Genomic DNA, 13,648 nt, shown 5'->3' with positions numbered 1-13,648 from the left:
TCTGCCTTTAGGATGTTTAAAGTTAGTAAGGAGAAATCTGAGTTAATAGTTGAAACCAAGAGGTACTAGCATTAGAATTATTGTCGGTCCAGGGTATGGAGAAGGATAAATCAAGGAGCAGTCAGCTCAGCCTTTTGAAGGTATGTTTATAGAAAAACAGCTTCAAGTTATTATTAATGAATCAATCACATAATATTTTCTTGTCAGGTTGTTGCCCGCCTCTTAACTCCCTCCCATGTGGCCTAATAGGAAAGGCAGAATTTTATCGAAAAGCAAAGGCCGCTTTTGCCTCAAGTATATAAACAAAGACAAATTTTTATCAAATACAGAGCTTTGACAGCAATAGATGTATTTGCTGTGTGCATGCATAAACATCAAATACTGTCTTAAAAGTGTGTTAAGAAGCGTTGCTGCAGGCATGCCTATGATCATAGAGTCTGGCCACTCCTGACCACTGACTGGGACATGAAATTGGAGGCTGATTATGAACAAAAGGTCACATCAACTAGGAAGTTAGTGTAAAGAAACACTGTAGTGCACCAAGCATTAAAATACAGTGTAGCCCTCCAAATACTGGGGGAAGGAAGAAAGGGAGATAAATCCACTGAAATCATGAGTCAACTTTCCAGGCACCTGGAATGATTAACATGCACATTGCTATCAGACTTAACTGCCATTTCTTAATGTTCTGAATTACTGCCTGGTGTCCTCTTGCTACATTCCAATCACAAAAATTGAGAGGAATTATGTCTTTAAAAAACAAAAACAAAAATAAAACAAAAAAAAACTTGCCCAGAAAGAAAAAAGAGGCTGTCTAATATTTGGAATGTGGTGTGGGGAAAAAAATGGACAATATGGGATAATGTGTTACTAAATTCATTCACTGAAAAAGTCCCTACCCATTGTTTGATGAGGAAGTTAAAAAACTCCTTCACAGATCTTATACAAAATGTTTCCTGACCTAGACTTTAAAAGCCTGGTCACGAAGGATACTTAGAATAGCATATTTAACATGTCTTCTGTGGTATCAGGATAATTTTAAAAGATTTACTGGTTACATGGAAACTTTTTAGGACCGAAAAAGCTTGGCAAGTATTTACACATTAATCTTTATCTCTCAAAAAGTAGCTAGGTGGTAGGTATTTAACCCCCCCTCAACCCCACCTCCCGCGTCAATGATACTAAAAAGAAAAAAGTAATTTGACTTCCTCTAATACCACAAAACAAATGAGTGGTGAAGGTGGAAACAGAGGACCCATTTTCTAAGAACCTGTCCTTTCTCATGTCTTAACTCTTCCTATTGACAAGTCTGGTTAAACATGAGAAATCTTGCATCATGTTGAATCTTTCTGTGACAGTGAATCAGAAGCATTCAATATCAAATATCATTTCAACTGGTGTGAAATTATAAATTTTCTTTAAAAATGTTACTCTCTTTCATGTGTAGAAGGTGTGCTATGTATTGTGGAGAAATCCAACAGAATAGTCATAAGTTCTTGAATACAATTGGGTAGGTGACCCTTCTGATAACATTAATAATAATGGAATTTATCTTAAGACCTCAAGAGACTAAGATATCCCTCTAGAACTAAATTAAAAATTGGTTATATGTTTTTCCTTTATGCCGCTTCTTTTTTAACACTTTCTCTCTATGACACTTAAAAATATTCTTCCTGTTACCTTCACATACAGGAAGGAAAGTGGATTGTGCATGATTAGGTTAAAAAAAACTTAATGCAGAAGATACTGAGACCTCTCTTAACTGTACACAATGAGAAGAAAACAAAGGATACTATGCAATTAAAAAAATGTTATCATATTGGAAAATCCCTGTCCTCTAAGATATCCCAACTCTGGGTCTTGAGGCTTTTTCCCCTTGATTTATTCATTTCATTCATTCAACAAATATTAAAGAGTTGTTTATTATGTACTAGGTACTGTGGATACAATAGAAAATAGAGATGTTAAGGTCCATGCCTTCATGGCTTACATTATAGTGGACATGATCAAGGAGAGATTTTTAAATGGAGAAATACCTACCAAATGTGTAAAATAGTTAAACATGAATTTCACAGAAATTTCAGATAATCAGAAATGGTATACAGTAAATATATTATGCTAATACTTTCAAAGCCAAAGATCCCAGGAACACACTGTACTTTAAAAAGTTGGGTTTGTGGTTCGTTTTAGCAAGGGAAAAACACACAACATGTGGGACTGTAGTGTGTGTCAGTAAGGGAAATTTAAATGAAACCTACTAAAGGATTTGGGCTTTCATTGGGTGATTTAGGCAATCTAAGGAAGCAGATTAGATTAGATGCTGCCAGAAAGCAGCAACGATTCTATAATTGAGTGTGTGTGTGTGTGTGTGTGTGTGTGTGTGTGTTTTGTGTTAAGTATTTTTTATTCTATTTATTTTTATTGATACACATGTAGTTGACACACAATGTTACATTAGTTTCAAGTGTACAACATAGTGACTCAGCAATTCTATGTGTTATGCTATATTCATCACAAGTGTAACTACCAGCTGTCACCATAAAACACTATTATAATACCATGGACTATATTCCCTATGCTGCACCTTTCATCCCTGTGACTTTTTCATCCCATAACTGGAAGCCTGAACTTCCCACTCCCCTTCGCCCCTTTTTGCCTATCCCCCTACCCTCTCCCCTTTGGTGATCACCAGTTTGTTCTCCGTATTTATAGGTCTGTTTCTGCTTTTTTCTTTATTTGTTCATTTTGTTTTTTAGATTCCACACGTAAGTGAAATAATATGGTGTTTGACTTACTTCACTTAGCATAATGCCGTGTAGGTCCAACCATGTTGTTGCAAATGGCAAAGTCTCATTCTTTTTATTGGCTGAGTAATACTCTGTTGTACATATACATCTTCTTTATCCATTTGCCAATTGATGGACACTTAGGTTGCTTCCTTATCTTGGCTATCATAAATAATGCTGCAATGAACATGGGAGTGTAGATGTATCTTCAATATCCTGTTTTCATTTTCTTTGGGTAAATACCCAGTAGTGGAATTACTGGGTCACATGGTATTTTTTTTTAAATTTTTTGAGGAACAGTGCTTCACCCTGTTGATGAGGTAGGGATTCTTACCCTGGAGGCATGGAATGCCAAAAACACAACACCCTATGTTAGGCAGGTGAGGTTGGTAGATATTTATCAATTACATGTACTCACAGCCCAGGGAGGAAGAGGACACCACACACTACACAGGGCCACCTGGAGATTGCACTTGGGAACCTACCAAACAACCAGGGAGGTTGTAAGAGACAGGCTTTGTAGTACCAAGAAGATAGGCACCCTCTGTTTCCCTTAGGAGGATGTGATTGGCTTGTTTGAGTCATTCCACAGACTGACAGGAAAGTGAAACCTGCTACATGGGGATAAGGAAGAACTATATATGAGCCATTTGGTAAAGAGGGATATTTGGCTAGAGAACCATATATATGGGAGCCGAGTGGGAGGGAGAGCCTGTGGGAAGGCTGTTTGAGGCCTTCCCAGTTTCCCCCAGATATTAAAACAGCACATAATATTGGGCTTTAATTTTAGGACTTACACCACAATATCTTAATGAATCTTATCTCCACAGAGGGGAGACAAGAACAAGGATAAGGATAGAATTGGTTAAGAAAGAGCCATTATTCATTCTAGCCAAGAGAGGGGGGCATATTTAGTATTTTGGCATGTGACCTTGCCTTTGTCTGTGCTTAGGCAAAGTACACAGTGACCTTGCTCTGTCTCATTTTGTCATGGTCTCAGAGTAACCTTGTCAAGGCTGGTATAGTGTGTGATAGGAGAGTTACACAGCCCAGCTGTGAAACCGAGGACAGCTTCTGATTGTTGAGCTGCTAATTTTTTCTTTCTCATTTAGAAGGGACTGCTAGTAGTGGAGATTAAATTAGATGGATTTATCAGAGCAAGTTTTCTGAAGGAGGGACCTCAAATCTTGGCCTTTACTGCTTATGAGAAACCATCCCCATAGAGGACTGAGGAAGATGGACAAGGGAGGAAAGAGGACACTTTGTGGAGAACATTCCTATCAGAGGGAAATAGCAAGTGTAAGGAAAGAAATACCTCATTATACCTGAGAGATATGTTCTAAAAAGCCATCAGGAGTGTGGCTCTTGGCTTCATTGACTCTCAAGGGGTTGGAGGTAGGGGAAACCAGAGTCTCAGGACATGGAAGAGCAAATTTTGGAAATCTTCCAAGAGATTGTGAGGCGGCAGTCCCCCAAATGGATGGTTCCCCACCACCTCCACCATTCTTTCACAGTTTTAATTTGGTTATGTAGACTTTACATGGAAAATCCAATACTAATTGTTATTATAATATAATAACAAAATATTAATAATAATACACATCCCAGACAGCACTAAATGGTAGTTATAACCACAGACCCTGGAGCCAGACTTCCTGAGTTCAAATTACAGTTTTACCACTTTCTAGTTGTGTCACGATAGGCAGGTTATTTGGCCCATGTATCTCAGCTTCTTCATCTGCAAAGTGGGGATAATAATGGTAACCACCACAAATGTTTGTTGTCAAGATCAAAATATATATTTAGTTTTTAGATCTGGTTCATGGTAAGCAATGTATAAGTGCTACCTGTGTAATAATGATGGCGACAATGATTGGAAAAGAAAAAAAAAACTATAGTTAGCACCATATTCCTGTAGTCAATGAGTTAATGATGGACTAACCAGTATATAAAAACGTTCACACATCATAGTGAAGAATAATTTCTTACTGATGGTTATGTACAGGGCCTCAACTCTTGCCACAAGGACAATAATATAATGGAACAGCCTTTGGCAATATCTTAAACTATGCATTTGATTTAGATTATTTTTTCCTCTCTGATATGTCTTATACATTCAGGTCTTCCACAGATAAGGGTTTTAATACATTTCCTGACTGCAATTTTTGGGCTTTGCCTGAAGAATGCACTAGGAGTCTCAGATCTTTAATTGAGGCAACCATATTTAGTGTCACTGAAATAAGTGTGATAACAGCTTGATGGTACAAAGTTTGACATGAAGAAAACACCTACCTGGTGATAATAGGATACATAAATTTCACAGAACAAAAAAAAAAGAAAGAAAATTACCACTCTGCCTGTCTTGATCAAATAACACCAGTGTTTTCTATTTATTTCACTACATTCAAAAGTTTATTTGGATTACTATGAAATGCTAACAGAAAATCACTTGCATTATGGGCTCAAGACAGGTGAGGAGTTTTAAAATATTGGTGAGCTTCTATTTTCACTAGCAAACTTATTAAGGCAAAATAAAAAAAAGAAATATCTGTTTTATTGTGGATATTTATTATAACAAACCACAGTGGTCCAAGAAGGAATTTGAAGTACCTTAGTAGGCCTGGATGTATAAGACATTAATTTAGACATAGGTACATACCTTTTCTCTCAAGGTTCAGAGCTTCAGTAGTAAAATGTCAAACATCTCTACCAATTGCCATTTTTTTAATGTCTGAGAGAAAATCTTTAACAAATTTTTTTTGTAATTACAAAACTGAAAAACTACAGCCTCCTTTTCCTGTCAACATGAAACATTTAACCTCCAACAGGTTGAGAGTATCATTAAGTAAAAACAGACTTTTCTTTTTTTGATGTCAAATTAAACAAGATTTATAAAACTCTAATATCATATGCACTGAACTTGGGGACCCCACTCTAGTCTGAGTTTTCTATTTACTTGTTTGTTGGTTTAACGTAAATAGAGTAAACTCTCTTGTTAGACTGCTTTCTATTTCTAATAGACATGTTTACACATAATTTAGAAGCAATATTTTGGCTTATTTCCTTCCTAGTGTTTTTTTTTTCTGCTTAAAAATATCTTAGCATTTATAGCAAAAGGTGGTTAATATTCATGTATAGTCAATATTTAGTTGATTATAATGAATTGGTTCTTCTTTGGACCAAATAAGGATAATTGAAATCTATGGTACTTCAAAAATTTAATTTGGTTCTCTACACTTAAATTTACATTACATTGAACTATTAGCCAGAACTGCTAGCTAATAAACTAACTGAAGATACTTTAATTTTCATTTCTTTCACCATTCCAAAGATTCATATAACTTAAAGTACATGAACAGCACTTTACAGTTGATAAGCACTTTTATATATATCATCACTTTTGATCTTCCCAGTATCCTGATGAGCAAGGGACATTATAGAATTATGGAAGATTTTATTATTATCTTTACTTGATAGGTTAATAAATTGGTGATCAAGCATCATGCTCTTAAGCAAATGTAGGTAATTGGCCTCAGAAAAGTTAAGTCTGGAATTTCAAGTTTTATTGAATTTATTGCATTGCACTAAGAAAACTTCCAAACTTCTTTCCCACGATAACCTCACTTGCCACCCTTGGCTTCTGACCTTTGAAACATTGTCTTCATTTTTCTCGCTCCCTCTGTGCACCCCTGCCTGGAACGTTACTGCTTTTCTTGAATATCCAAATTGTACCTATCGCTCAACATCAGCAAAAGTTTCACCTGCTCCAGGAAGCCTTCTAGCTGCCACTGTTTTTAGTTAACTAATACACCATTTGCAGAGATTGGTTCTTATGTTCTTGAGTGTTATATTTGTTCAGCTAAACTCTTCTGCTAGACTATAAGCTCCTAAGAACAGAGACCAAGTCTTACACTTCTTTGAACTCACAGCACTGTAGCACTGGATATGTGTATACGTATACATATATATGTATACGTATATGTATATGTATACGTATATGTATACATATTAAATATGTATATTTAATATATATATTAAATATATATATTAAATTTGTGATAAATATTTGCCTACTATTCATTACTTCCCAATGAAGCCATTGCTGAGCCATAAATTATCTTACTATATTTGTATTCCAACCATGTGACTTGTAATTTAGCCTGTATAATCACCTATTATAGTTGAGTTCAGTGTAGTCATTTCAATATTTTCATGTACCAGTTGACCCTAGCATTGATTTCTGGTGGTAGTGAAGCTCAGATATATGGTCTGCAGGATCAAGTCAGCTACACATGCCTGATGGATTCCCTGAATAGAGCAGACATTTGGCCCATATTTCAGTATTGAGAACAGGAACAGGAAATGTTATACAGTGATTGCTTTTCTATAGAATTACATTAGCATCACCCATTCTGCTAGTCATAATTTCTCTGCAGATCAGGGAGATCTATCAATGGCAGTTCCTGTGCCTTACCATATGAAAGTGCATTCCATTATTCATTATAAATGATGCTGATCAAGCACATCATCATTATAAGTTTAATTTTTAAGAAAGAAATCTCCATGTGGAAATGACACAGTTGACAGTCATTATGTTAAAACAAACAAAAAAAAAACAGTACCGTATGACAACTCAGTTCTTCTGGAATGTAAGTATTCTGTTTAAACAACTACTTTTGTTCATATTTTAAGGAGAATTTGGAGAAGTCTGTAGTGGGCGATTGAAGACACCAGGGAAAAGAGAGATCCCCGTTGCCATCAAAACTTTGAAAGGTGGCCACATGGATCGACAAAGAAGAGATTTTCTAAGAGAAGCTAGTATCATGGGTCAGTTTGACCACCCAAATATCATTCGACTGGAAGGTGTTGTCACAAAAAGTAAGTACAGATTCTCTTCATTACTTCTTTTGTATATCTCTATCTTAGTTCCTTAAAATTAACAAACAAACGAAAACCTCACTAGCAATACCACAGCCATTAAGAGGATAATCTAGTTCAGGGGGCGCCTGGGTGGCTCAGTCGGTTAAGTATCTGACTTCAGCTCAGGTCATGATCTCACCGTTCATGAGTTTGGGCCCCCTGATGGCTAAGAGCGTGGAGCCTGCTTCAGATTCTGTTTCTCCCTCTCTCTGCCCTTTCACTGTCCGCGCGCTAGCGTGCTCTCTCTCTCTCTCTCTCTCTCTCTCTCTCTCTCTCTCTCTCTCTCTATCTCTGTCAAAAATAAATAAAAATATTAAAAATTAAAAAAAAGAAGATAATGTAGTTCAGATATCATCTTCTGAACCCCTCAGAATCTTGATATTAGGCTATGACATTATGAGAGTTTGCACTGGTCACCAAACAGCTTTGAAATGGTATTTATTACCTGTAAATCATTTGCTAATTTAACTTGAAGTAATGAATCAAAAGTAAAGGGCTACATATTTTTCTAACCTCTATAAGCTGTTTACTTCTTCTAAAGCTGTTAAAATTTCAATATTAATAGAAGAAACAGTTAAAATATTTTAGGTCATTAAGGTAAAATACTTCTGCTTGGAAATAAATTTCATATACAAATATGGACGCTTTATCTGAAGTAGAACTTCTAAACAAACATTTTTATATGGAACCCATCTACATAAACGCCATTATAACTAAATTACTTTAATTTATATAAAATGGAAAAAAGAATTAAAATTCGAGGGGAAAAAATCCTGTTTTTACAGAAATAGTGAGCTCAAAGCCATCCCTTTGAACTTTCTTAATATTTCTTAATATAAAATTAATCTTACACTCTAAAAAATAGATTGCTATATAAACACTTTTATTTGAATAATGACAGGACATAAACCTTAACTCATTTCTCCTTATTCACTAAAAATTATAACTTATAAAACCCAATAGCAAATGGCATTTAAAAAAAAAAGTAATTTAAATCTTTGAGAAGCATTTTTTCATAAAAATGATATTTCTCTTAAACCACTTATATAAAATTAAAATTTCACATCATATTTGAAAACAGGCAAGTATAAAAGCTTACTAAAAGCATACAACTGAGTATGTGTATGAAACTCCTAAGTCCCTCTCATAAGGCATTGACCAACATGCTGCCCAAAGGGAACAGAAGATAACAGTTAGCCTTGACAGTCTGGAAGACCCAAAAGTGTACTTTTGAAGACAGCTGTTGCACTGGTCTGTTACTTTAGTGACCTTAATGGGGCCTTCCGGTATTTATGTCCTTGTGTTGCTCTCTCCATTGGTTCTGGACTTGTCCATGTGTCTGTGTGGAAGCATCTTACACGTTTGCACTTTGGATCTTGTCCTCTTACAACACTGCTTCCTGTAACCCAGCCTCCAACACTGAGCAAAACCAGTCCCTATGGTGAAGCTTCGAGCAGTATTGCAAACAGGAGGAAAAGTAGAATGTCCAGTCGACAGGTCTATCTGAGCTGCCCGCAGACAGTCCGCACTGAATGCCAGGCTTGTGATAAACCATCTCAGACATTGCCACCTCTCCCCACTACCACCACCACCAAAGCCAGATGGCTACAGCTGCAGTTGACATCTTCTAGAGCAAAGGAACCACCTACTTCAATCCAGTCAACCCATAAAATCATGAGAGAAGATAAATGTTTAAGCCACTAAGTTTTGAAAACTCCCACCACTTAAGAGTTATACAGCTTTAGGTAAATTATTTACCATCTCTCTCTTTTACTTCCACATCTGTAAAAATAAGACCAAAATAACTCCTACTCTATAGTAATACTGTAAGGATTAAATTTAATATATAAAGCATTTAGCATAGTATGTGTCATAATAAGCCACATTAAACGATCGCCATTATTGGTGCTATGTGCCAGACATTTTACACATACAGTTGACCATTTCATTTTCATGCAGCTACTATGAGTATCATTGTCCACTGAAGCTCAGACAGGTTAATTAACCTGCAGAAAAACCTCTAATCCAGTAGTATGGCAAGTAGCATGGCTGGTATTCAGGCTGAGTCAAAAGACCTCTAAAACCCATGGGGTGTGTGTGTGTGTGTGTGTGTGTGTGTGTGTGTGTTGGGTTGATTTTTTTTTTCCTTTTTCTATATCATAGTGAATGAATCAGTTTTATACTTTAATTATCTTCATCTTATCTGAATTAAGTGACATTAAATAAATGACAATATGAATAAAATAATATAATACCACTTTTTAAAATAGAGAAAATATTTAGGTTAGTAAAATAAATTACTTCTAAAATGTAAAATTTGTAAAGAACCAGCTATGCCATAATAGCTAGTAAAGACTATAATCTAAAAGAGATAGAAAGAGAGAGTAGAAACAATATGTTAATTATTGTTTATATTGTCTGACTTCCTTGGCGTTAATTTGGCATGAACTTTTCAAGTCCTCCTTCTTCTTATATCTCTCTGGAAGAAAAAATATACTTTTGAAGTTGGGTCATGAATCTTTGCAAAGCATTTAAAATAATAATTTAAATATAATGTTGAGGTCTTCTTATGTGTATTTTTGCTTGTAATATCTGGAAATGTGTCAAACAATAAATTCAGAGGTTGAAAAGTATCAGATCTTTGTTTTCTCCCTCTGGTAAATCACATTGTATGACTTTGTTATGTCACATATTGCCATATATTTTATATGCTAGATATAGATATAGATATAGATATAGATATGGATAAAAGTAATGAAAAGGAAAAAGATTTATATAGCTCTATGAAGTAGTAAGATTTATTTATCCTAAATCAACTGAATAGGTTTAGTGAGATAGTCTGTGGCACGTGGCTGCCCATTTGAAATACTCCCCAATGCAGTGATTGTTTCATATGTCTAATAATCTTGTCTAAAAATGGGACCAGTGACCTCTACAAAGCCAGATTTGTATGCTTCCTAAGTCAGGGTCCTTGTTCCACTTCAAGAAAAAAGAAAGAAGTGGGGGGAAGGAAAGGGAGGAAAAGATAGTTGAGAAAGGACAGATGCAATATGCTTTTGAATGGCAATCATCATTACAGTTTGAACTTGTAAAAGTGAGCCCATATAAGGGTGCTGGGCTGTTGCTGAGGTGGATGTAGAGATAGAGAAAGGGGTAATTCCCACAAAGATAAGTGGGCATATTTATACTCTTATCTTCTTGACTCAAGTGCTATGAGATTTTTAGGAGAAAGGCAATAAATAAATGAATGCCTCATTCCCATAAACACATGGTAATTGTTCCAAGATTGCCCTTAAGTAGCTAAAAGATAGCTAGCAATTAATGCTCCCTAAGGACTACCATATTGCATAAAAGATAATACTGACAAAGATAAAGATGAAGCATAAGTTTATGCAGTCATGTTAGTAGAGTATCCTGGGGTTCTGAGAAATAAACTCACAGACTCTCAGTTGAAAGTAATGCAAAATTATAGATCAAAATCTTCATCAGATCCTTTTATAAATTCTTAATAGGGATACTTTTTATCTTATGTATATGTTTTATCTCCAAGAGATACATATTACAAAGTTCTTGGGAACACTTTGCTCTTTCATATTCAAAGCATATAACTACTTTTATTTTAAACTTGAAAGTTAAATGATTAAAAGCTGCATTATATAAAAAGTGTGTGTGATAAAAGTTGAACCTATTTATTTGATACGCATCACAATTTCATTAACCTGTTAAGATAAAACTGATATAAACAGAGATTAACCGAGCTAAACCATATGCTTAGCACATACTTTTTGTCCAACAAGCAAATAGAAGCCATTAGTTAGAGAACAGACTTGTAGCCATTAGTAGCATGCATAGTAGCAATTTGTAACTGGTAAGGTATACACCAGTGTCATTAGTTTCTTAACCAAAAGAGAAAGTACTACCCTCCTATAAAAAGATAAGAATAGTGGTTAAATGATGAAGACATACAGTGCGGTAACCACACTCCTGAAGCCTGGCCCAGCAGTTTGAATCATGATGATGGAAGGAACAAGAGAGAACTGATGAAGTGCCTATCTCCCAGCTTAGAGGCTGATACTTAAATTTAGATATACCAACTATATCTCAGGTAAATCATAGATCTAGTAAGGAGTAATAGAAACCAATGAGGATAGCAAATGAATTCCCAAACATAACTTCATTTCATTGTAGGACTTTCCTAAAGACATTCTGTGGGGACAGAACAGGAGCTATAACAAGAAAGTGCCAGCATGCCCAAACCTCTTTAAATATGGCAGAGTACTGTGGGTTCCTTTCAGACAGTTTCAGTGGGTCTACACAGACTCTAAGAGAGTAGATTCAAGTCAGTCAAATACATTGTACAGTAACTGCAAGAGAACTGCCCCTCTGGTTCCAGAATTGCATTCTCCTTGTCAAGTAATACATTGCCCAAGATTTCTGACTATTACTGTTGCCACCAATGTGATCTCTGCCTCTCCACCTGGTGTGCGTCCAGCTACCAGTTACAGGGTCTTGACCAAGTCTTCCACGTCTTTAGGCGTCAGTTTGTTTTTTTTTTTTTTAATCTACACAAAAGATTGAAAAGTGCAGATTGGACTAGAAAACAGTAAAAGTCACATTTAGCCCTAATATTTTCTGTTCCATTCCTTTGCCAAAGGAAGAGGGTCACAGATGTTGGTGAGGAAAATTTGTGCCATTGGTAACTTATCACCCCACTTGTAATTTTTTAAATAACTTCAGGTTTGTATCAGTAATCCAAAGAGAAGATAGAGAGGTTCCAGAAGAAACAAAAAGTCCCTTTAATAAAGTTTTATTTTAACAATCTGTGAGAGAATGTATAGGTAAAATTTTCCTGTAAGGCAAAATCAAGGTTTGGATATAAGGAATATACATTGTAGGGGTAAATATTCGGCAAAACTGATTCTAATAAAATAAATTAGATAGTTCCCCCCCCAACCCACCGGCCTCTGGAGTTCAGCCATTCTGCTAGCTAAGATAGTTTGAGAGGTTTGTTTTGCTTTGTTTTCCGAGACAGTTATTGAGCACCACCAGGTGTTAGAAATTATTTCTGATTAAAACCCAGAGCTATAGAAAAGAAGCACTCAGTGTTTGTGAGAAACCCACTTGTTGGTGTCTGTCCACTGGGAGCAACAGACAAGCAGGCCACTATTTCCCAGTGTGATGTGTGCATGTGTTGTTCTGGATACAGTTATTGTTAATTTATTCATCCATTTATTCAGTGAATATTTACTTACTGGGTGCCCACTCATCTAGTCAGTGGTAATATGGTATTGAAAAAGAGCTTCTATCTACTGGAGGAAACCAAAAGTAATTAAATGCATGAATATAATTTTAGGTAAAGAGAAAAAAAACCTGAATGAAGTGAAAGATCAAGGCCTGACAAGATTTGGTAGGAGAATATTCAGGCAGAGAAAACAGAAACTCTTGTGACTAAGAAAGAAGTTGGCATGTTTCGGTCATCCAAAACATCAGAGGCAAAGTAATAGCAGTAATACAGATTCGGGCATCCAAAACATCAGGGGCAAAGTAATATGTAATACAGATTACATATTCAAAGGAAAAGAACCATAGGCAGGCAAAACAGTGAGGGGACTAGTGTAGTAATCCAAGTAAAACATAATGGGAAACTAAATTAGATAAGTAAAGATAAGAAGAAGGGAATAGAGTCAAGAGATATTTCCAGAGTTAAATTGGGAGACTTCAGTGACTGATTTCAGATGTCTTACAAGTTTCTGGTTTAACACAAGAGAAGAAATTCTGGAGAAATGCAGATTTGGAGAGAAAATGATGAATTCTAACTTGATGTTGTATCTGAGGTGCCTGGGACACTTAAAGAAATCCAGGAATCCTCTGGAACCTGGGTGGACGTCTAGGCTGCAGGTGAAAATTTAAGAGTACTCATCAGATGGATGGTGAGGGGCACC

The 13,648-nt window shown here is 35.8% G+C and overlaps 1 protein-coding gene across 1 annotated transcript in view; it reads left to right on the top strand.

Moving 5' to 3' along the window:
- LOC115523939 (ephrin type-A receptor 6) overlaps positions 1-13,648 on the top strand; it is a 267,647-nt gene that overhangs the window by 72,127 nt on the left and 181,872 nt on the right. Inside the window, exon 7 of the mRNA XM_032594591.1 lies at positions 7,479-7,664. Coding sequence (XP_032450482.1) covers positions 7,479-7,664 — 186 coding nt within the window. The remainder of the gene's footprint in view (positions 1-7,478; positions 7,665-13,648) is intronic.

The sequence above is a fragment of the Lynx canadensis genome, chromosome C2, assembly GCF_007474595.2.
Source record: "Lynx canadensis isolate LIC74 chromosome C2, mLynCan4.pri.v2, whole genome shotgun sequence".
Taxonomy (NCBI): Eukaryota; Metazoa; Chordata; class Mammalia; order Carnivora; family Felidae; genus Lynx; species Lynx canadensis.
The sequence above is the reverse complement of the archived record's forward strand: the minus strand, read 5'-3'. Positions and strand labels throughout refer to the sequence as shown.